Source organism: Brachionichthys hirsutus, chromosome 18 (assembly GCF_040956055.1).
Source record: "Brachionichthys hirsutus isolate HB-005 chromosome 18, CSIRO-AGI_Bhir_v1, whole genome shotgun sequence".
NCBI classification, from domain to species: Eukaryota; Metazoa; Chordata; class Actinopteri; order Lophiiformes; family Brachionichthyidae; genus Brachionichthys; species Brachionichthys hirsutus.
In genome coordinates, this window is record NC_090914.1 from 3,300,399 (window position 1) to 3,325,734 (window position 25,336).

Consider the following 25,336-nt stretch of genomic DNA (forward strand, 5'->3'; position numbering starts at 1 on the left):
TAAACAAGCAATCATACTGTATAGATTTTGCTTCTGTGACAAGAACGACCCAATAGTGTGGGCTATTAATTGCTTTTTCTTTTTTGGAACGACCCTTGTGAGATATTGATAAAATGTATCTCTCTCAATGTCGAGCCACAATATATTTGCAATTCAGAGCCATGTGTCCTTGTTTATTCGGCTTGTCTGGGTGCCAGCATTTCCTAATTGCCCTCTCTGATATTAGCGACTTGGTCTCTCGTTATTGCGGTGGAACTGAGTCCTAATGAGTGGAATTGTTATCTGAAAGATGGCTCCCCTTTTTTCCCTGCTGTGAAAGCACATTAGATCCAGACAGCTCATTTCCATTCCCCCCCCTGTCATCTCTCTAGAAATGACGTGCAGTGCTTGAAACTGTTTATTTCCAAATTCAGACCTCCTCCGCCACAGCCATCGGCTTCAATTACCAGTTTTTTTCCCGAGCGGAGCCATCAGGCAGCCTGACACTGAGGTCCAACCTAATTCCCACCTTCTCCAAAGTCAAGAGCATAATGTGCAGATAAAAAAGGTGGAAAATAGCCTGCCACTCATTAGCATGCAGCGCCTGCCTGTTCATTTGCCTGCCGCGAATGAAAGTTCTGACACTCAGCGCCTTGTGCAAAACGGGAATAGTGCTCTTCAGACTGCCTTGTGTCCTTACTGCTGTGAAAAGGTCATCGGCAGAGGTGAGCCCCCTCACCAACCTGGCTTCCTACTCTTCGCTGGCTCGCCTGGGAGAGAGGTTAGCTGAGGGTATTGATTCAGGGAGAACCTCATTACCTGCTGAATCAACATGTTATTGCCATGTTTCACCCAGGCGAATTGTTTGCAAGTGTCTTTAACATGGGCAAAAGCCTGCTCTGGTGGGCCGTGACCGCATTCGTTAGTCCCTGACCCTGGTGATTATGTGTTATTTGATACGCAGCTATCTGGCTTGGCCGCATGAACAGGGTCACTGGCCTACATCGGTCTGGGCCCCATTACAAGCCCTCTTCCTTTCTCTGTCTGTTTTCTCTCCCTCTTCTCCTCTCCCCCTCGATCCCTATGTCTGTGCTCCCGATGAATGTATCCATTAGCCTGCCGATGTGTAAATTGTTTTCACCTGCACTGCGGGCAGATGGGGAGCAGTGTCTCTGTCGTGATTTCCTATGCATGAGCTTTCTAATCAGTCAGAGAGTAACACGATTCCCTTGCTCTTTGCTCGAAAAACAGTGAGCCCCGCTTGCGCCTGCACGCATACATTGCGTACATGCACTCAGAATCTTAAATCAATATGCATGGTGTGTTGTGGGTATATTGGCGCAGTGGTAGCGGTAACAGGGTTCATTATATGAGCTCGCCTTACAGCACAGTGATGGCTTAATACAGCAGGGAGGGGCTCAGCCAGAGCTGATCCTTGCCTCTGCCATTCCCTATTTCATTTCAAATCAAAGGATAATTTGACCTGGAAGTCTAAATCCACATAAATGCAATGACATACGGCAGCAGTGTCAACCGATTGTGACCCACGGCGGAGACAGGAGAGGACACAAACAAATAAAGCATTCCCTAATGCCTTAATGTTGATGAGGCATGTGCCCTGTGGCCCTCTCCTGGAGAAGGGGGTCAAATGGGCCATCCAGGACTGGATTGGCGCTTTCGGTGTAGAAAGAGATGCTCATGTGTTGAGCTGTCTATTCCTGGCTTCTTGTCTGTTCTGGATCCCCAGACAGAAAAATCATCTCATCTCATCTCATCTCATCTTATCCATCTCATCTCACATTCTGCAGCCTGTTGTTGTTCAGCTTCTTCTTAAGTCACAAATGAAAAGGTAAATATTTGAAACTAGTTCTCCTCCATCCCATTCTATTGTGTCAGCTTTCTTTTCCATGGAATTATAAAGGGGATTTGTTGCAGCTTTTAATCCACTTGATAGCACTTACCGGTAACTAATTGCCTTTCTCTCAGAGACAAAAACGCACTCACAACACATAGACATACTGGTAAATCATATGCAGGCATGTGCGTGCACACAAACACATAGACACACAGACACAGAGAAACATATAAAGATTAGGCATTTTGACATTTTGCATTCTTTTTTTAAATTGTTATCAGACCTAGTTCTGAACGGATCCCACTAATATGATTATCTGGACAAATTTGATCTTTTTAATATAACTTTGTAAAAATCAAACCATACCTGTGCCAATTACAAGTGCCTATACCGGTACCTTTTCAATCGATTATAAAAGCCCGGTCAAATCTCTTTTTCGCTAGTGGTTACAGGCAATTTTAGAAACAAGTGATCATTGAATTAACACATGGAACTCAAAAGCTTTTGCACTCTGATGTTGAATGCTCTCTGGAAAAAAAAAAGTCAGACCTTAATTTGCAATTTCAGAGGCAGTCACCTGAGTTCTGGGTAAACAATAGGCTTTAACTCAATGGAGGACAAAAGTGGCATTGGACACGTTAAAATGTGTTGCTAAACTGTGAATGTATAACAAAGTTTATTTCAAACTTGCCACAATAGGCAACTCTACCATCTTTTTTTTTTCACAGATGAAAATTCAGGATTTGCATTAATACCAAACATTACCTCAGTATCTAAGTGATAGTGAAAGGAGTGAAGGGAGGGCCATGAAAATCAGGGCTGCGGAAGAACAGCCACAAAAGGCAGATAAACCCAACACCACAGAGAGGTGAGCCAAATGTTCCAAGTCTCACACAAGGGGAGAAAGGAAATAGGAGGGGCGGAGGAGATAATTTAGCATTTGTGTAAGCTGTTTATCAAATTATTAACTGCACAGATGTTTCTGTCTAGCTAGGGGCTGAACATGGGCTCTGCCAGACAAGGGAGAAAAGGTCTGACAGATTCAATGGGGATGTGCACTGAATATCAATTTAATTTACTAGCTGTTAATTCTCATGCAAATTGTGACCTCTGTTAGGGCATATCAATGGCCATACACATTGTCTGTCTTCAGAGAAGCAGCAGGCAGTAACACTGTGAAACTCCATATAGGAAAGAAAAATCATATTTTAGTGCAGCTATTTACATAGTGCCATTTGAAAATGTACGCATAGAACCTGTTTGTTACTGCTAGACATTTGCGAAGATTACGCTTATTCTTTCATGAAAACTGTTTTTATGTTGTGCCATTTCAGCATTATGTTAGTTTTAACTCGGAAGGAGTTATATTTTAGCTCACTCACTGCAGTTTTTATGGGTGTCATTATCTTTATTGATATAGCACGATTTAGCGAAAGAAAATACTTTATGAATATTCTAGTTTTTCTATGCATTCTTAAGCAAAGTGTCTCAAAAGTGACTTAAGGAAAGGGTTATAATCTGCTGAGAACCACCATGAATGCATCCAACAAAGGTTCAACAACGGAGATCAATCTCAGCTGAGCTCAGCTGGAATTGCAATGTTGCTTGCAAGTCCCATTAATAATATCAATTATACAAGGGGGTTTATTTAATAACAAATAGCCTAAAATATTCGAAAACAGAATTTTAGAATAGGACAGATTAGCATTAGAAAAGGTCAACAAAACTCCCCAGTTCAACTTTTTCAAAGCAATTTCAGGAACTAGAATTGAGGAAATTGCTTGATCAGGGGATGCATTCCGATGGGCTGAATCCCTGCAAGGACATGTAGGGTCGTCGGCTTGACAAAATGTTGGCTGCAATCAAAGCATGACATTATGAGAACTGTCGGCGATGAACTTTGATAATGCAAGACAAGATCGGAGATGATACAGAAGTATCTGAGTAAATGAGACGTCAATCTATATTTAATAGCGAGATGGAGGCTTATCAAATGAAGACAATGAAAGTCTTTTGATGGCTGGTATTTAATCCAAACAGGTTTCAGGCATTCTTGTCAGCAAATGGTGGAGCTTTCACAGCTCCTATTTCATCATTTATACAGTACTTCATTTTAACTACTTTTGTTATCTCCCATCACAAAGTGGGCTGGTGATTATCAAGTTTGCGCCTGTCAAATTTTAACAATGACAAGTTTTCTTGTGATTTACCACACTTTGACTCATTTGTGGCCCTTAATTCAAAAGGTGCACTTGCTGAATGCTGTAGTGCGGCCGTGACCTGTGCAAAAGGAAGTTTTCTCCAAAACCACTGAAGACAGAAGAATGAAAATTGGGCACACTCAATCAAAAGTGTCGAACAATTAAAAACAGCTCCATGGTGCTGCCTATAAAATTCAAATAATCACTCTCCACCATGCTTTTCAGTTCTTAGCAAAATAGTAATTTTCATTTCAGTAACTGGTGAAGACAGTATTATTATTTATAATTTTCTCCTCCTCTAAAATACTAAATTTTCGTGTATTTTCACTTTACCTACCTTACATGTAATTTGTACACATATATTTATTACTGAAAGGCCACTGTCTTAGCACTGTTTGCTATAAATTATGCCATGGTGGAGGCTTGATCCATCCCACTCTGCCTGGGATTGGCTAGTACATATTGTTTTGGTTGGTTCGCTTTTGTTCGTGTTTCGACCACGTGTTTCTGTGTTTACTCGCAGGGATTTCTGGGAAGCGGTGCTCATGGCAACGACCATAAACATCTTCCACGCCCCTCCTCCTCCTCCTCTTCTTCCTGTTTGCTCCCCACGAGCGCCGAAACTGCGAATATAGAAAACATGGCTCGCAACGGAGACCAGTACTATGAAAAGATAAAAACACTTCAACACAGCATGCATGAAAGGTGAGTTGTTGTTTTTTAACTTTAAAACTCGCGGAGAACTCGGGCTCGACCTGTGGCGTCCTCTGCCCGTATATGCTCTCCTGCTGCATGTTAGCACTGGGCGACCACCAGCTAGCTACTTAGCCGACTAGCTCGAGATGCTAGCCCCTTTTACGATCCTTACTAGTTGAGGTTGCTCTTGTGTCTTATTGAAGTACATTAAATGAAAAGTAAGCCTTTCATTACCCGAAACGCATTTGCGTCTAAACATTTTTCAACGTTCTTACGAGGCTACGTTTATTCTGAGCTACATTGTGTATTTCAGCACTAACTGCATGTTAGCATACAACACTACATTGTGTATCTTCAGCACTAACTACATGTTAGCATACAACACTACATTGTGTATCTTCAGCACTAACTACATGTTAGCATACAACACTACATTGTGTATCTTCAGCACTAACTACATGTTAGCATACAACACTACATTGTGTATCTTCAGCACTAACTACATGTTAGCATACAACACTACATTGTGTATCTTCAGCACTAACTACATGTTGGCATACAACACTACATTGTGTATCTTCAGCACTAACTACATGTTAGCATACAACACTGCAGTTGTTTTGTACAGAATATTATGGTTATTGTTGCCACTGAGCTTCTGCATCTGTCTGTGGGTGGACGTTCCTCTGACTGTAGGGAAAAGCGGAGGCTGGAGCTGGAGAAGGAACTGTTTGCTTACTCCAGATCTGACGAAAGAATGTAAGTCAAAAATACTAACACTTGAACTTGAAAGTTGTTTATCTGCATTGATTGGCAAAGCTATCGTTAATGTATGAGGAAGATTGGAGTTTACCTCACTGTATGTGTCACTGTATTTACTTTTTAATATGTAATTATATTTGTATACTGACCACATATTAAATTGGTGTAAATTACAAACTGTAGTATACAGTGATCATAGACATTTTGGTGTTTCCATTTGGAAAACATGAAATAAAATTTGATTATTTTAACAACAAAATATCACTCCAGTACCCATGCATGCTAAAAGAGGGGCATCCTGATTTTTATTGTATAATATATTATAAATATTAACATACCAGGTCAGAGCTGCGAAGCTGAGGTTGATACAGAAGCTGAGAGTATGATTTAAATGTTAAAAATACTCTGCTTAACCTTTTCTTCTTGAAAAGTCTTGCTGACAATAGACTGAGATAGTATTTCTCTGGAATAATAGTTCTTCACCGCCCTCAGCTCACAGATAACGTGTTACAAACTGCGGCGTTATCTCAAGGAAATCTGCGACAGGGAAGCACGTGCGAAAATGAGAAACCTTGAGCTTCTGAGAGATGTGGAGTGCTTAGAAATTGGCATGAAGGAATATTTTCCTGACCATGGCACACAGCAAAAGGTAGGAATGACACATGCACACACATTCATTGTAGAGTTACCAATTTGTGTTTTGAAAAAACTTACTCTAATACTATCGTTTGGCAAATTCCATAAGAAGAATTATAATGATAAACCCACAGATCGACAATATAATGATTTCTTTCCAGGAATGTGTATTTATTAATGATTCGTGTTCCTGTGTACTTGCCTTTATATCTTGCTGTAATATTTATGGTGTAATATTTGCTTGTAATTGCTTTATGTAAAAGTAGTAAACACTCAAACTGTGCAGTTTATCATGCCGTGCAAATGAATGAGGCAGAAAACAATAGCCAGTCAGATTATCACTTAAAACTCAACGACAGTGCTTGACAGTTTAATATTAAATTAACAAAATTAGCTAATTATGACTCGCTGCGTTAATTGCCCAATATAGAGCCTTTGAAGTGCTCCAGAGGTTTAGTCATTCTCTCCCCTCAAGCATTTGGTTTATTTTCCTCTTGATGCTTTAAGAGTCCGACATGTTTTGCTGTTATTTTGACTGTCGCATTGATCTTTCTGTTCATTGTAAAGTCACTCCGGTTTTTATGGCTAAATGCCGATGCGCTTGGCATATTTAAAAACATCAATTCTCAAATGGACAATAAGCAAAGCGAAATTAACGCTGAGGTGCATTCATTTCTTCATCTTTTTTTTGTGATTTTCTTTATTATTATTTCTTGTGCCAAAACATTCAAATGCAAAAGTGGATTTATATGAATTTATGAAAGCTGTGCTGTTTAAAACATCTGCTTCTGTAAAAGGCAATAGTTTTGTTGAAATACTGTGAAGCATTTTGGCTAATCCAAGTGCCCTTAAGGAGGCCATAAGGCTTTTTTAATTGCAGTTGGGATTAAGGCAAGTTCATCTGGCCTGTCAGATAAATGTAAAAGGATGTCAGCTGCTACACAGAGGACACTCAGTGGGGAAAACCCCGGCTGTGAATGATTGATTGATTGTCAGCTTTCCTGTATTCTCCTTTTACGCCTCGTGCAGATAATAGTCAGCACCACTCACAGCATTATAACAGACATTTCCTTGCGTTTACTGGTAGTGACAGTTTGCCAGCCACAGCTAATTTAACGTCTTTTTGTATTTGTTTCTAATCGTATTCTGTAAGCACAGCGTCTACCTACCTCTGCTTATATTTAGATGTGTGTGTCATTTTCTCCTTACATCCTTAAAGGTCAACGCTTTCAAAAAGATCTCTAGATTCATAGAAGAAAGGAAGAAAATGGAGCTTGACCCAGTAAAGGTAACTCTACAAATGTGATCAGAATGTTTGGAAATAAATTTTATTTTAAATATCTCACACTGTCTGAATTATGTGATGTGTGTGTTTTTACATACGGTAATACCATATTGTAAAGGTTGACAAATAGCCCTAGTTTTTTTAAAAGTTTGATTCTTCTATTTTGAAATGTCGAGAAGTTTTATGCACATCTCAGTTCTATCGGGTTCTGTTTTCGGGCCGTGGATAACAAAGCGAAGCGTGCATTATGCCTCGTAAATCTGTAGCGTCTACATTTAAACTGTGTATCTGTAATAGCGCAGGTGTCTAATCCTAGCCGGTGCATCTGTGCAAGCGATGTAGTTCAAGCCCGTAGCTGCTTTCTCCCTTCACTTAAAGCAGTTAAAGCTCTTTTAGATGAAATGTCTAAGACATCTCATAATAGCTTGGAGCATGCTGTCTAGAGCAGTCACTTGTAACTGTGTGCAACCCCCCCCCCCCGTCAGCCTGTCGATATTGTAATGAGCAAAATGGTACCGTCACTCCATTATGCATACAAGCCATTGGCTGGCAGTGTGCATGTCCCTCAGGCTGCAGCATTCATTAAGGGAAGCTTACCGGGCTGAAAGCTGGCGACAGATGATAACGGGATATGATTTTCATATTTAATACATTCCTTGGAAGAGCACACGCATGCCGCAGATTGATAGAAGAATCAATTGCTACTTTAGTGAAACACTTTCTACTTTGCCCTGCAGCTACCGATGGAATCACTCAGCCAAGAAATTAACTTTTCCTCTTTTATTTTTTTTTTACCTACTTTGTGGATCTGCTGGGCAGACTGCATGGTGTACAGTGAATGTTATTAAGCAGCTATAACTGTTTGGTATTTAAGACGCTTATCAGAAAAGAAACAGAAGCCTTGCTTTTTTTTCTTTTTATTATGTTTGGAGGGAGGCTTTTTTTTTTGCTGCCCCCCCCCCGGTGACATTGCAGACATGAATCAAAACTTGTCTAAAAGATTACTAATAAGATGAAAAGTTAAATCACTGATTCTAAGACGTTCTTGTGAAAGATTCAGTGAAAAGAAATCTGACCTTGGCCCAAATAAATCAGAAATAAGACGTATTCAAAAATTGTTAAGTGGATAGTTCACATATCTGATCTGACTGACTTTGGAATTGAAACTAAACAATGAGTAAAAAAAATACATTTGCCTTGTATTCATTCTAAGAAAAATATTGTATTTATGAAACAATTTTGTTGACAGAAATAAATAGAATGTTTTGCTATTTCACATTTTGACCCCCCCCCCATATTTTCAGGCTGATACCATGCATAGTCAGCACCAGGACAGCTACCACTCTCTCCCAGCTGAGGATGTTCCACTACCACCAGTGGGAATCTTTATGGGCCGCCAGGTCTCTCCAGGGTGTGATGCCGAGGCCGGCGCCACAAGTGTACTCTCACACCAGCCATTGCGTCATTCACCTAATCGCAGCGTGCACTCCCTCGAACATCTACCAAGTGGCCTTTTGAAGGACTTCAGAGCTGGCGGAGGGGATGACGCCGGCAACCGAGCACATTTATCAGATGACATTTCCGCCTCAAACGATTTCCCCGGCTGCAGTAATTTGAGTGACAAACATGAAGGAACGATGGCGACGCACCCATCTGTTTGTACCTTAATAGGCACAGTGGGCTGTGTGCCATTCAGAAGTGATGATGGACACAAAGTGTCACCTTTGGTGACCTTGGCGGGGCCTGAGAAGAGTCTGTCACCCAGTAACGCCAGCCTGATACAGGCTAAGAATATCCCTGTGGAAAACACTAACACCAGACAGGATGTCCATCGGCCATGTCAGGTGGAAGCTGGAGACGGAGGTCCTCACCACCCCATGCCTCGATCCACATTTGGAGAGGAAGCTCCAGATACACCAGGTTGGCGGCGCTTTCCTTCCTTAAATGCTTTTTTTTTTTGCCTTCACTGAAATTGACAGATGACGGCACCATTTCCAAGATTTGAAAAAAGAAAAAAAAACAATGCGATAACTGCACTTTGATTTTATTCAGGTAGACTTGAGGGCGTCAGCGCGCCATGTTCCGATGTGCAGCTGTCAGAGAGCAGCGCTAGTGACCTGTCTATATCGCTCACACAATCTGAACAATCTGAACCGGAAGAGGATCCTGATGACGACGCAGCACTTGGGAGGAGGGCTGATCGTAAACAGCACAGTCCTGATTCCCTCCATTCTGATGCGTCCAAACATGCACCGCGGTTAAACGGTGACTCCCCATCTCCGGCGGTGACCTTGGACAGGTACAGTATGTATGAACTCTGTGCATTGTTGTCGGAACGTGCATCAATGGAGAAAAACAGCAACATTTTGATTTGTTGTTTTTGCCACCTTCCTCTTAAATCATGTGGAGTGTGGGTCAGTAATCACGTCAAAGATTTAACGCTAAGCAAGCGGAGGAAGGAGAAAGTTTCCTAGCGGCCATGCTGAACTGTCGAAGGCTAAAGTCCTTGCTGCCATCGCATCAGAGGCTGACAGAGGATTGTGGAAGTCACGGTCGATGCCGGCGTGCTCTCTGTAGCTCGGCAGCAGCTGTGGTGGCGGCAGTGATGCATCTTATAGGGACAGCTCAGGACCTGTCACCGACAATATTGCCATAATCCAAGATAATGCTGTAACAGAGCAATTTTCCGCTTGAAAGACCTCAGGAATTCCCCAATGGAGGAGGAAATTTGTGGCACCATAGAGTGTTCTGGAGGGTGGGCATGTGGACAGCACTTACAGCCACAAATCCTTAGCGTGCTGATGGCCTCTGAGTTGAAGGATCATTTTGGATGAGGCTGGGGGCAACAGAAAATCGGTTTGAGCACAAAGCCTCTGCAGTTTCCCCAACAACATTCAGTATTCTACAACCAGGGCCTCTTGTGCGACTGAAAGAGAAGAAGAAGAAAACTTTCAATTGGTGTGCAGTTTCTTTATTTACATTCATAAGCATTGATCTTATGCTTTTTTTTTTTGAGAATGATTTAATTGTGTTCAAAATAAACACGTTCTTTAACTGCAAATATGAATAATATTTATGTTACCTTGCATGAAATGTTCTCTGAAAGATGGCCCATTTCCTTTTATGTGTGAAGACTGAAAAGTAATATTTAAGGTTGTCATTTTTCTCATACATTGAAGCACATTTCTTTGTGCGAGGCTTTTTCTGTGTGGCCTGTTTCTAGTGTGACCTCAAGAAGAAATGCAGTCGAAACCCAGAGGCTTTGATGTAAAGCTCCAAGCACATCCACTCTCTGTGCTCTCTCTCTCTCTCTCTCTCTCTCTCTCTTAAGGTTAGAGTTTATATCCTTCCATCCATTCACTGCACAGTCAGGAAAAACAAGCCCAGGCAATTCATTAGATTATCCCATTATGTTTCTCCTCCAGCATGGCTGCGGTGAGTAACTGAAATATCCTCCGGGTTTTTTCTTTCTTTCTTTCATTCTTTCTTCTTCTTCTTCTTTGAGTCTCAACATAATAGCCTCAATGTCCTGCTCTCAAATATGTCGTCCCTGAACCACATGATGGCTCTGCCCTTATTGGTGTGGCAGCATGTCGTACAATTAAAAGCTCTTAAAAATCCAATCATAACAGAAATTTCATATACAATGTAAAGAAAATGTCCTATGCCATTAGTGCATGCACCCTATTTTTCTATACACATTCCTCAGTTGAGTCTTTAAAAATAAATAAAACCCTAGCCTGTTTTTTGTCGTCTGCATGCATCAGACAAATGCTAGATCTTCTTAGGCAGCCCTTGCACTTATTGTGTTGTTAATATTCATGGTTTCTCTCTGTGTTTTCACCACACGGGTGGCAATGTAGTTTTATTTATTATTTCATTTTATCTGACCAAAAGTCAGTGCAGCACACGTTGGTCGAGTAATATCGCTGCAGAAAGGCTCTCCTCTTCCTCCGAGCTAACAATGTGCTCCTGATGATGTCAACATGCGGACAACGGCAATGTCTAAAGTGAGGTTAGAGACCTTGACATGGAAGTTGGCAACAATACAAAAGCGGGAGAAAGGTTTGCACAAAATTTTCCTCTTTAAAGGTCTCTTTGAAAGAGCATTGACAAATAAAGTGGATGGAGAAAAATGACTATTTCAAGACCCACGCTGACGATAAGGGAAAGGAAAAAAAAGATAGGCTTTTGCCTGTGCTACTTCAGCCACGCTGAAGAGGACTTGGCACGGGCGGATTGCACACTACAGAATGCCATGGATATAATTCAAGCTGCAAAGCTTAATCAGGATGTTACCAGGAAACAACCTGCAAAAAAAAAATGAGGGAGCAATTGTTTGCTGACCCCTAACCCAGGAGCACATTAAAGATTGTCATAAATTCTTTTTTGGCCCCTTTTATGTAGCGGGGCTCAGAATCTCTCAGCTTGGGGTTTCTCTGAGAATTCAATAAGGGCCACCCAGAGCTTAATGCTCAAGAAAGAGATGGATTCCCAATATCCACATGCATTAGGCATCCATTTCTCATTTTGCAGCTTCACACTGGACTAGATTAATGTGTAAATCTCTCACCAAATGAAATGATTTTTCTTTGTGGAACCATTTTCCTGCCACTTTCTAATTGTGAGCTGGTGGTGGTGCCACAGATCGGTTAAAAATGCCGTCATATTCCACATTTGTAACAAATTGTATTTTTCCATCTAACGTACAACTGATTCAACAAGGTTCTAGCAGTGGATGCTGGGTGTAAAAAGCTTTCCGGTATGACCGTATTACACATCTCAGCAACACATTATGTTGATAAAGTTCTTTATTGTGGCAGCAGAACTATATTGATTCAGTTCCTCCGGCAGTCCTTGAGCAGCTCAAGGAAATTGTCAAAAGAAATCACAGATTTTTTTGGGATGAATTGGTGTCCTTTTCTTCCCCAAATGACAGACCTATCGATCATATGACCTCCTTATTTTTATTTTTTTATTTCTTTTCACTTCATTAATGGGTAATGTTTTTTCAGTCTCTCCCAGGAAGGACTCTTTTATCTGCTCAACAACATTGAAGGACGCCTCCATTGTCAGCCGTCCCGTCTGTATGAGGCTTCGTCATTTGATGGAAGGCAACTTAATAAAATTATCAGGTATGTCCATCCTGTATTTCTTCCTGTCTAGGAAACATTTAGTATATATTTATTTAGTGGCCATGGTGCTGTTTGGGCAAACAAAGAAATAATTCTTCTGCCGAGGGCTCTCACTTTAAATTAAGTGTCAGAGCAGAAATTCGCACGTCTTTCCTTCTGATGGGTTCTCAAACACACAGGGTTACGCTGGCATCCACCCTGCTGAATTAGTCCGGGGAACCAGGGATAATGTAGAATGGTGCTTTATTAGATTAGATTTTACAATTGATGGCGTGATTAATTAATACCGTTCTTGTTGAATGAATGTTCTGGCAAAACAAAAATGTTTTTAAACCCAGTATGTACTTTCCCCTGCGATACAAATGATGTCAATAGCATCGATGTGTAGGATCATACTATACTGTCTGGTTGAAGTGTTAGCTACTGTTAGATGTCCTCCATATACTCCTGACCTGTGAGCCCACAGCTGAATGCTCTCTGTAACTTGGGCAGGCTTTGTAACGCTGGGGCGGGTCTGAATGATGAAGACCTTGAAGCATGTGCAGCGGTCATCCTTCAGGAGCTTCAGAGGTTGTCGTTGAGCACATCAACGGGCTGCCTGCTACCACAGGGGCTGGTGGCTGCTCACCAATCAGCCTTTGATCCTAATCAAATAAGGTAAGACAAAATGAACAAAAAAAAAATCTGTATTTACATTTATTCTCATCTCTTTTATCTCAGTTTAAACGTTTGCTATAAAATAATCATAATGGTACTATAAATAAGATATTTTATTATTTCTCATACTGGACTAAAATAGAGCAATTTAGAGAGAGCAATTCCACTGCTGAAAGCTTTAGCTCAATAGACCGTGAACATGTTTACAGTAAAGGTGAATTCCACTTTTCAGACCATGAGTAGGTAGCTGCCTGTACATTTTATTTTTCTTTTGACCTGAGAGGAGGTTAGGGGTAACACGCTTAAACCAACTCGGAGATATTGCTACCATCCTACACAGCCTCCCTTGTCCACTAATATAAAGGTCATCTTTGGTGTCACCTTGTGTGGAAACACTGCACAAGCGAATGTCATGAGTAAATTAAAATGCCCTATCTGTGACTTCCAGTCCTATTGGATAATGAGGAGTTAAACTCTGAGCCGAATCCATGCTCCGCTTCACCACTCTATTGATTTCACAGAGACCTTCCTGGCTATGCTCAACCCCAAGAGGCACACACACCCCTTTCTTTCATTTTTGGCTTTTTGACCTCTTATCCAGTTTCAAACCAGAGCTGTATTGCTTTCTGTCGCGATCTGATGTTGGAGTGATTTATAGCTTTTATAGAATCACGTTGAGAGTTAAAAATGGAATAATATAAAATGATTTGAACAAAAAAAAATATCAGAATGAAAACGCTAGCTCAGTTTTCATAAGAATCTTTCACTGACAGGTGCTATAATTACAATTATTAGCGTATGTCCTAGTGTGGATTCGATAAGAAAACCTCTCCTCTTCTCCCCCCACCCCCCACCCTAGCGCCAGCCTCCCTCCTGATGCTGCACGGTTGTGGGATCGCTGGTTCAAGCACGCTCTCCTGCTTAAGGAGCACCGTGTCCTCAGCGCTGAGCGCCTGGCCCAGCTGTTCACGCCATTGCTTCTGGAGCGCCATGCCACCTACAGCCACCAGGTAGCGTTGGAGGCACACACACTGCTAACAGACGTGCACGCCACAGGTCACACACTCCCGGGAAGCCCAATTCTGAATGGGATTAACGCGCACATGACCAAAGTAATAAAATCACTTATTTTCCCCGCTTTTCAAAACAAGGCCAGTTTTTTGTACGTACATGTGTGTGTGAGAGAGCGTGCCCCCTTTTCTCTACTGCCCCCCTCACAAATTGCTCTATATGTTGACCTGTACAGAAGGGAAACTGATCCATGCACTAATTGCAAATTGCAGCTCCTGCTTGTGCTCTTTCATCTCATGACGCCCGTTCACATGAGAAACACTTGTAATTTGGTCCTTGCCAAACGCACACAGCCAATCAGCTGTGTCCGATGGACAGAGGGAGCTTTTTCCAGCCTTCTCCGCGACCTTTGTGCAGATCATGCTCAAGTAAACAAATAAAATAATCATATTTAGATCATGTAAAGAGATATTTCAGGACTTCCCAGAGCATGCACATTTTTTATCTCCGGGAATGGTCATATACTCATGCAGGTTTTGTGTTCTTTATTTATTGCGGACTCATCTTGTTGGGGATCTCGCGGCTTGGAGATCTTGGTCCTCTCGCAATGAAAGAGTCAAAGAAGGAGACTGTAGAGCCTCTTGAAAATATGAACTGACAAAGGGAAGAGAGGCACTGCAATCTACATCATTGTGTCCAAGTGCATCAGAAAAAAGCATCTCTCTCTTATCTCTCTCACTGCATCTGCGCCATCTATTTCTCTCTCTCCCTCTCTCCATGTTCCTCTGCCTTTCTCTCGCTTTCTGCTGTGTCCTCTCGTACAACAGCTTACTCTCTGCACACAAGAGCAAACAGAAATTTCCATTCACGTAAGGCCACACGTCCTGGCTGCCCCAACAAACGGGAGCATGCAGCTCAAAGAAGCCCTTTTGAATATTCAAGTGCTAACAGTTGCATTCATTGATATTTTAAAATGCAGTGGGTCTGCAAGAGCCCTCAACCCACCATACATTTGACCAAATCTAAAAAATCAAAAAGTACAAAGACGGATATCGGGGACAAGGATCGAGATTTTTTTTTTTTTTTTTTTTAGCAACATCTGATACCAAATGGGAAGCTCAGATTGTCATGGGTTTGCCTCTCAGAAATGAATGTTCGCCGCGACCCACTGATAACAACTTACAATGCACTTAAAGTTCTCCTCCATATTAGCTTTCATTAAAAGCAGCAAATGGCCATCTGAGACTGAGAGGCAGTCTTTGATCACAAAAGAGAGACGACGATGATGGCAGGATTTGATATGGGGGAGGGAAAAAGGGAGAGAAAGGAAATCGGTGTGTGGCATCTCCGTGCTCCTCATCTCTGAGAACGGCTCCTCTTAATTGTGTATCCTCATCTCCCCAGAGATAAAAAAAAAAAAGAAATGAGCTGGAGAGGGAGGAAGAGAACAGTTTGTCTCAATTCTCTCAGCCAAGAGGGGAGATATCTGGAATGTGTTGCACATTAAGGCCAGGATGATTGCATGCTTTAGACGCTTCTCTAATCTCATGGATGAGAAGAGAGGAAGAGGAGGGGGGGGGGGGGGGAGTGCGATTGTGCCGGAGAGTGGGACCGAAAGTGAGCAAAATCATCTTTTTAACTTTAAACAAGTGAGAGAGCTTGAAGTTACTTTCTCCCGCCCTTTGCGTCCCGCTGCAGCCACACCTCTGAGCGAGCCGCCGCAGCCGGAGTAAATGACTTGCCTTATCGGAAAAGAGTTCAATTTGACTCTTCCTTTGACAAGATGGGAACAATTAAAAGTGTGGTTTTAATTTGTGCTACTTGCAGGCCGAAGTGCTGCTGAGGACACTTGTGTCCCGGTCCGGTGAAGAGTGCCCCTCGGCAGAGGACGAAACCGAATTGTCTTCGTCGTGTGGTCCTCCTTCTCTTTTGGCTAGCGGTGACGTGAAGCCTGCCAGGCCAGTGCAGGAGCAGCACATTCAAGGTTCATAACGTTTTCTAGCATGATTTTACAAGGGTGCATGGGAAAATTCTAATTAACAATATTTGGAGGATGAGTTTTGGTTAGTAGTTACAAAGGAAAGGCTGCATTTTCCAGCAATATAAAAACTCTGCCTTTAGTGATTGTTCAGATCTCGTCGGCTGACAATTCCTGCAAATATCCAAGGAACAAATGTTTTACCGCTGCATTTCTTTCTTTTAAATTTTTTTTTTATAAGTCAATTTCAGATGTGAACAAAAAAACCTTCCCTATTATAATATAAAATCCATTTCACCATAGAGCTTTTTAATAAATCCCTCACAGCCCAGTTTTCTTACAGCCTTCTATTCATAGCTAAGAAAGACCCCCCCTATTTCCATTTCTACCCCCTAAACTCCCTTCCTCCCTGCGACTGCTTCTCACTATGCACTTCCCTTTCTTACAGAACTACAAAGTAGTGAAGAGGACAGCCAGGACGAAAGCCCTGTGGAAAGTGTTCCTATTAGAGGTAAAAAGGCATCACCGGTGCCCCCCAGCATTCACACTGTCCTTGTGTTGTGGTTTGTTTTCTTCCCACTGCAGTGAATAATGGGCTCTTTTTACACCACGGCTGAGGCAGGATGATCAAGGTGAATGCAGGGTCAAAGTCCCACCTGAAGAGCTGCGCCAGTTCTCTCTAATTATTTCCAAGAAAACACGAGCTGTGTTTTCACCCTCGGTCTGAGGCATTCCAGCAAGATTGAGAATTCCCTGGTCTTAATTGTCGCGGCGCGAGGGTGGGAAGCGTGAGAGATATCTGTCATCGGCTCTCATTATCTCTTAAACAATGCTTTCAGCAAACTTAAAAAAAAAATACTAGATGCGAAGGCATCCTGTAAGCGGGTTGTGTCCATCCCTCAGCTGCATCTCTGAAATGTAAAGCAGTCCTACTTTACCCTTTGGCTATCAGATGTCCCACCGGGCGTTTCATGCGTTTGCTTCACCGAGGTGCACAGCCAGCAAACTGGAGTCCAGCTGCCAATGTCCACTCATTCAAAAGAGCCATGTCTAATTGGGAAATAATTAGCAAATATTTGTCAAGGGATGGGTTTTGTCGTGGGGAAACAGTGGCACAAATACCATGACCTTGAAACTGATAGTAATTGTGTGGGTCTATGTGTTTTAGTGGACATGTTTTTAGTACAATAAATGCGGGTGGAATAACAATTAAGAATCCTTTGCTCTGTTAAGGGTTTGAAGAAAATGATTAAAAGAGCCACTGTTATTATGAAAAAATAGACCTGTCATACAAAATCTTCTGCCGTGTACTTTGATTTGGAATTTCTGTTCCTCTGTTTTGTCTCTGTGCTCCTTTCAAAATACGACACCTACTTCAGCTTGCCGGGAAGTAATTATAAGTGTTTTTTTTTTTTTTAATAGAAAATCAATCAATGCCTTCCTGGTAGGGTATGCGGCGATGAAGTGAGGTGTGCTGATTGCTGTCTCATGGAAACGGTTGCTACAGACTGTAAGCTAGAATCAACAGCTTCGATGATTGAGCGCTGTGTTTTCAGACACTCTGTTCACCAGCGAGACCAAAAGCCTCAGCTACTGAAGCGTGTTGTCTCCTCAAACACTGAAACCTCTCAAAGTTGGAAACCTGGGCTTTAAGCAAATATTTGACTCTGTGTGTGTGTGTGTGTGTGTGTGTGTCTGTGTATGTGAACAGAGAGCAAAGCATATCAGTTACTTAAACAATCAGCCATGCAGCAAAGGCTGCCGACTTCTGAAGAGGAGGACAGCGACGATGAAGGCCTCTTGGGTAAGGATATGCAGCCGAAGCCTTTGTCAGGACCGATCACATGTTCTCACAGCACATAACTCTGTGTATTTGTTGTTTACATAGATACCAAAAACATAGTTTCATCCATTGCCACAGAAAGTCTCATTTATACGCCCTAAAAATGTGAATCTGTGTTAAGTAAATGGAAAATATCAATATCAAGAGACCCTGAGCCCGAGGTTGGGATGCGAGCCTCAGCATCTCACGATTTCTGCTTTGTAGATGAGCTTGTGATGACATGTCTAACCATATTTGCTCTTTGAAGGAATAAAGCATGGCCATGGAGAGGACCAGGGGAGGGCCAAATGCTCCTCACATCAAGACCCTTACCCTCGGTAAGAACATTGTTATTATTCAACGGGCCACAGAAAATGGGCCACCAGACACCAAAGTGGCTGATGTACATTTGCATGGCCACTCTAATAATTCACCGTTCATTTCCATAAGATCAAGGGGCCGCCACCCATTAACTCGCTTACAAAGACAAAAAGGCACCTAAAGCCCCTCTCGCTCAGCGTTCAGAGATCAGCCAGGGTTTTTAGAAATCAAAAGCAAAACAGTTGCCATGAAAAACAAACAAATTGGAGTCGTCATATCAACTGTCTTCTGGCTTGTTGACAGAATGCAAACCGATCATGTCAAGAAGAGACCCAGGGACAACCGTTTTTGAAGAAGGAGACTCAAGTGTTGACAAGGACATATGTCCTTTTCATTTTTGTTTGTTTTGTTTTTTGCCCTTGAAATGCATTTAGGTGCTCAAATCAGCACCCTAAAGTGGGTTGGAAAGGAAGATCTAATGATAAATTGCGTGGCGGAAGCCAACGCCGTCATGGTTAAATTTGAATATCAACACGACTTCATCAAATCTGCAATTTCGTGTCGGGTCCTTGGAGCACCTCTTCACTGTGAACCCATTTGGGCTGTGGGTAATGGGTGGGTAAACGTTATGAAGAATAATCTTCTCTGATTTCATGTGATTACTGGGCACCACGCTGACACAAGGGCTGAAGTCTGCATCTCCCTGGCCCGGCAAGGAGGCGCTCCCAGTCTGCCTATTAGCCCAGGGAAGGGCCTAATGGGGCTGGCTCCATTGTGGTCCTCATCGCTGCTGATGTGTGTCACTGCCAGCCCTATGTGGACCACCCTTTTTAATAAACATGAGCCAATTTTCAGGCCCCAGCACCCTCTCAGACGATGTCTGTCCTCCCCGCCATTAATGTGCATGTCATGCCCACAATATGTGTGATTAAACAAAATTTGTACAAAAAAAAAAAATTAGAACCAGAATGCTGTCGGCACACTCGAGTTGTGTACACGAGGAAAATAGGACAAATGGGTCGTTATGCATGCATGGCGGAAACGATACCCAGAGCTGCTCGTTGCCGTGACAGCAACCTTTCTGTAGCCATGCAGCTATATCTCCCATCTTTCTTTGCATCTCCTGTATGCTTAGATTTAAGCATTCCACTCGCTAACGTCACTTCTTGCGCCGTATTGCTTCCACAAGTGGCCTAAAAGCCCTGCACTTCAGCAGCAGCATAACACTGCAGCATGCTACTGCCCCACTTCTCGCTTTTCTCCGTCTCTCCTGCGCTCCCCGCCTCTCTCACTCTGTCACACTTTTGCCCTTTCTCCATCTCTCTGCCCTTCTTTCTTTCTACTCTTCCAGGACCACAGCCCCCTTCTCTATCCTACTTGTTAATTATTTGCTTTATTTTGTCAGCGAGCTGATGAGCGACATCAAAAGGAGGACGGGGCTGGACTCAAAATACCAAAAAAAAACAAAAAAAATGCTTTTCTCTGTGTTGTCTTAGACAATAATTATGATTTGCCAGTTTAAGCCTGGACTACAGCAGAGGGATTGTAGTTTAAAGCAGAGGCTTTGGTGCAAAAAAATGCATTTATAGCCCTTTGTGAGTCTCCTCATTATGTGTGGGGCCTGATTCATTAAGTAATTGGTTTGCAGTTGTTTACATGAGTATTAAGGCCTTCTATTCAGAGCCTTTGAGAGATACATTGTGCAAATGTTGCATGTTATGAATGCAGAATGAGAGGCAGGGGGCCAGTCCTATTGGCCAAACACTGCACTCGGCTGAAAGGCAACAGAAAAGCACTGGGTCCTGTTTTGCATAGCAATGACTAGAGCCTTAATAAGCTTTACAGATTAAATACATGCAGTCTATACAAGATGCAAAGAGATACTCTTAACACATTTATATGTGCTCATTTCACTATTATGGTGTTTGGGAGAATTGGGGTCTTTCATATTCTTTTACGCCCCACACTCCCTCGCTGTCTCCCACACAGTTTTTCAGTCGGATACTTTTATAGAATGTGCTGTTTATTGTATTATAACTCGCAGGGAAGCGACTGATTTGTCCATTAGAAATCTTTTGCTGTCTTTGTTAGTGGCAAAGTAAAATCACTTTGTGGTTGAGTGGGGATGAAAAGAATAATGTACGAAGGAGCGAGTCTTAATAAGCAGCTGCACTCCATGTAAAGGCCACTTGTTTCTCTTTGTGTGTGAGTGCATGCCACTGCTTCCTCTTGTGCGAGGAATCATTGTGCTCCATTCTACTGTAGGCATTTCAGATGCCACTCCTTTCTTATTTTTTTTATTTTAATACCTTTTTATTTCTACCCCATTTTTTTTTTAGCCTAAAATATTGACCACTTGCACGCACACACACATGCACACACACACACACACACATACAGCATACTTCAGCCATCAGCTGGTGCGATGATTGTTGTGCCTAGTGCCTGCTTGACAAAAACCTTGACTCAACAATTAGTGGTTTACAGCTTTGCTTCGGACAACAGGATGTGCTCGAGCATTCGACCTCAAATCACTCAGAGTGTCAGACTCAGAAGCTTCTCTCTCGTTGGGAGGCAGTGTGTGTGGATCTCTGACTACTCACTGGGAAGAGGAGGAGGAGGAGGGACGGAGGGGTGAGGGGCGTGAGCCGAGAAACGGGATTGAAGGGGAAGGGATGCAGAAAGATAAGAGTGGGAGACAGAGGGAGACAAAGAGCGAGCGTCGGACAAAGAGTCGGTTTCTCTTACAAAATCAGTGCAAGCATTTTCAGTCGATATAATGTAGAGAATTAGATGCACAGCTGCATACACACTGAAGCAAAACATTTTTTATTTGTTTCAGACCCATGATTTCAATCATGGCACAACAGGACAAATACGACAGAGGAGTAAGACGACACTTGTCGGCTCCAACCAGAGGAGGTCACTGTCTTACGTCGGCTGTTTCAAACAGCAAATACAACACCTGGTTGCTATGTGTTCCATAGAGGGCCATGTGTGTTTAATCTGTAAATAAGCTATACACTAAACCCAATGCAAATATCACATCCTTTAATACATTTGATATGATGGGTGGCAGCTAAAGAGAGTTAAAAAAACAACAACAACAATTGATATAATCAGTTTTTAAATTTGTGTTCAAATCATTCCTGATTATGAAATGTATTACTGTATTATGTCTCTATTTTTAATTGTGTGTCTGTGCTATATTAATGACACAAAAAGTACAATAATTGAATTATCTGCCCTTCAGCCATTCGCTGTGCACCACCAGTGCGCTGTGTTCAAAGCCCCATCCCACCTCCTTTGAGCCGCAGTACTGACTCGTCGCCAGTAGAGAGCACTCACACGTTAGAGAGTACCCACTCTCAGTGCAATCGCCCCCCACCCCACTGAGGGCTATATCCTGATACCATTCAGGCCTGTTAAGAGTGCATCTAAGCTGAGCCCAAACAATGTTTCTGTGGGGGTCACAGCTGGGATAGGAGTAGGAGTTGATGGGAATGATGAGGTGATGGGTCTCCCTTTACCTTTAGACAAGCACCGCTGTGCAAAAGTGCTATTGTGATATTTGCATTTGTGCGTGGGTGGCAGAAGCATAAAAAAAGCCAGGGTAAATAAAAGCTATTGATGTGTGCTTGGTAAGCATTATTTCCTCTGTTTCCCCAAATGTGAATGTAGGAATATTGAATCACATCTCAGTGGCTCCAAGTTTGACTTGGGAATTCTTTACCTTGCCCTTTGAGAAGACAACACGTCCCATGTTATTTTCTATTTGCTACTGGATATATTTACTAATACTTGTCCAAAAGCGCCTCAGATACATGCTGCATTATTTAATATTTTTACATTTCTGCCCTAACTAGTACTTATACGAATGTTCCACACATCACCCTTGCTCAGATGATCAGGTTATTCATCATATAGCCTTGGATTTCTATAAGCTTACCAGTTGTGTCACAGTTTCACCTTTGTGAAAACATTATCAATTTCAGTTTTCCTTTTCCTATTATCATGTGCTTGAGATATGTGGTAATACAGTATAACAGGTTTTTTAAAATTATTATTATGGGAATTGGTATTTGCAGATTGTGCATCACTGCATTTCCAGACAATAAAACGTATAAGTTTACAACCTGGATTCAAAGATGAAAATGATTTCAAAATGTCGACATTTAGGAGCTTGAACTCAGCTCATAGCAAAAATAATGTGCTATAAAACAGACAAAACAACACAGGAGAAATACACAACAAAATAAAATAAAATAGGATGTACCTGTGTGTAATGTGAATAAAAACAAATGCATAACTGACAACTGTTGAAACATGAGATAAACAATAATGTGTAACAATCACCAAGGCACAGTAAAGAGAATGAGAGAGGCATTGGGGGGAGGGGGGGGACATTGAAATAGGTGCAATTTGCATCATTTTACACATTACATTCGCCTCTGCCTGGGCTTGTGAAACGTTGGGCGGCCCCCATCTTACATATTCAGATCGTTGACTCGATTAAGGTAAACTCTGCCGAAGATGAACCGGCATAAATGTTTACGGAAACGGAATATTAGGCTGCTATGGGTAGATCCAGACTGGAACTCTCTGTGGTAAATAGCCCCGTCTTGAAAGCCGTCCTGTCCCTCAGTGAAGTGGAACAGCTGATCGACCATTCCTATCCTGCGGAGGGGGGGAGGTCAAGAAAAGGAACGCCTAATTTACGCTGCAACAGCTATCATTGTGGCAAAGGAGAGGACGTAATAAAATAGATTATTGCTGTTTGCCGTGTCTTGCTTGAGATCTGTCTCCTAATGGTTGTAAATGCTGTCCTCCTTTAAAAAGCATTTATGCGTATAAATCTGACCTTTTGTATTCATCATCAGCCCCCCCTAAATCTGACAACATATAATTACATTTATGCTATAGTTCTACCCTACAAAAAATATCATTGTCATTTCTGAAAGTATAAAAGATTTATTTAATTACCTCCTTCCCATTCATCTAATCAGCAAGACAGGATTATACTTGTCCCGGCACACGCAGATCGCGGCAATCAAAACCCTTTATTTCATCAGACCCCTCGTATGTGTGTTCGCCTCACAAGATGAATATCCGTCGTCGCGTCTTCGCTTTCGTGTCGTTTCTTGCGCTGTATTTCTTACTCAGCCTCTGCTCTGATATGTTAGCATTTGAAGCACCTGGAATTCAGTGGGCTGTCTTGAACAGATGTAAAAAATAATAATTCACAGTCGTCCCATAGGAAGTCTGACAGCATATGAATATAAAGGATGCATCCCAATGATTATCCGGGCTGCATGGTACGATATTACTTTTAGCGCAAAGCAATCTGTTCACAGTTAAGAATGGGAGTTGCATCCAATTTCTCTCATTCCGTCTTGAGTGCTGCGGAACGGCAATATATAGTTTAGGAGATGGCAAATGGAATGCAGTGTAATTTTGTCCTTACACTCAATGTACAGTCACATGTGCCAAGTCTCTGCTGAGGCAGAGACGAGGGCGATTGAGAGGATGACGATCAAGGAGGTCACGGGATTTGCCGATGCAGATGGAGGAACGTGCAGCACGGCTGTTATGCACTGAGCGAGAGCTCATCTTGTTTAGAGGTCGACGTCTCTTTTCGAGTCTTCTGTCCATGAAAGGCATCGACACTGCTCCGATGCAGGAGGGACAAACACACGATGCCATATGGATGTGCGTGCTAACCTGGGAGATGATGAGGCCATATTATGGGGCTTGAATAGGCTCTGTGATGATGTAAATTAAAGAGGAGGCCTTTAAAAGTGGAACCGGGGCCCTTTATTGCATATGCATTGAGTGAGATCAAAGCTTTTTCAGAGGTCACACATTTACATAGCGATATCAGCAGAGCTATGGGAACCTGGCAACCTTTACTTTGGCCTATTTTTGGATAAAAAGGCTACAATTAAACATGAGTCAAGTAAGTTGCCTCTGCTGTCTCCACTGCTTTCTGCCAGTGGTAATAAATTTACAAGGCGAATAACTGTCTTTGTATTTCTAGGAAAGAGAACCCCAGCTCAGCTCATTCTGGTCTGCAGTCAAAGGGTGAGTAGAAACAGTCAATTCAATTGCATGTAAAGGCACTGTGTCAAAAAGTTTAATTATAGCAGACAAATCACCATAAAGGGGTTCAATGTGTTAACGTGTGTGTATGATAATAGTCGGAATGTTGAGCGTCACAGTTTGATTAGATTCATTTTCTAAACGCATGCTATGCTTTTTTTCAGGACGCGCTAATAGAAAGAAAGACCTTGAAACCAAACCCAGCTTTAGTGAAAACTTGGTATTCTCTGACTAATCTTCTCATAAATCACTGAAAAAGCATTACTTTGTGGAAAATAATAAAATCAATGAAAAGTCCCAGATCGTACTCCAATACGTCGAGCTAGCGGCCACGGCTTTCACTCTGATCAATTGAGTAGAAACGTATTGACTTTCAGATGCTAGCTTTGCATCTTTATTTCAATGTTTGCATCGGCTCAGATGCACTTTATCACCATGAATGAACTTGCACAATGGATTTGGAGATTTAGAAGGGTTGAATAATGAGACGCTCGTGGTGAAATCGAACACAAAGGAAAGCTGTAGCTTCAGTGAGATACTGGACGATAAATATAAAGAGGCTGCAGCTGAAACATTTCCAGCTCACGAGATCCCCATGAGGATAATCATTGTCCTCCACTAACGTTGTGTTTTTTTCTCTTATCTATAGCTTTCTGGAGGGAATCGGATGAAACCAACTCGGACATTGAAGCAGCTTTACGTCCTCAACCTTTCAACAAAAACAACGATGACACCGACGACTTCTGGGACTGATGCAATGCATTTTATCACTGGTCTTTGTCAGGCAATTTCTCTCCCAGTAATCCACCTCTTGACCATTATTTTTAGTGGTCGGCATTGTAAATCATATACACCGGTATTGTAAAAACAAATAATAAAGTTGCCAGCTCTCGCGCTGG

At 42.1% G+C, this 25,336-nt stretch overlaps 1 protein-coding gene across 1 annotated transcript; it reads left to right on the forward strand.

Annotated features, from left to right (window-relative positions):
• The first annotated feature begins 4,675 nt into the window (after positions 1-4,675).
• kiz (kizuna centrosomal protein) lies at positions 4,676-25,336 on the forward strand. The gene is made up of 15 exons (XM_068752378.1): positions 4,676-4,740; positions 5,428-5,490; positions 5,986-6,142; positions 7,349-7,417; positions 8,719-9,334; positions 9,467-9,713; positions 12,430-12,549; positions 13,042-13,206; positions 14,066-14,216; positions 16,045-16,201; positions 16,644-16,706; positions 17,907-17,999; positions 18,286-18,355; positions 24,376-24,419; positions 25,087-25,336. The coding sequence occupies exons 1-15, from the start codon at positions 4,676-4,678 to the stop codon at positions 25,188-25,190; spliced, it is 2,184 nt and encodes a 727-aa protein (XP_068608479.1). The 3' UTR covers positions 25,191-25,336.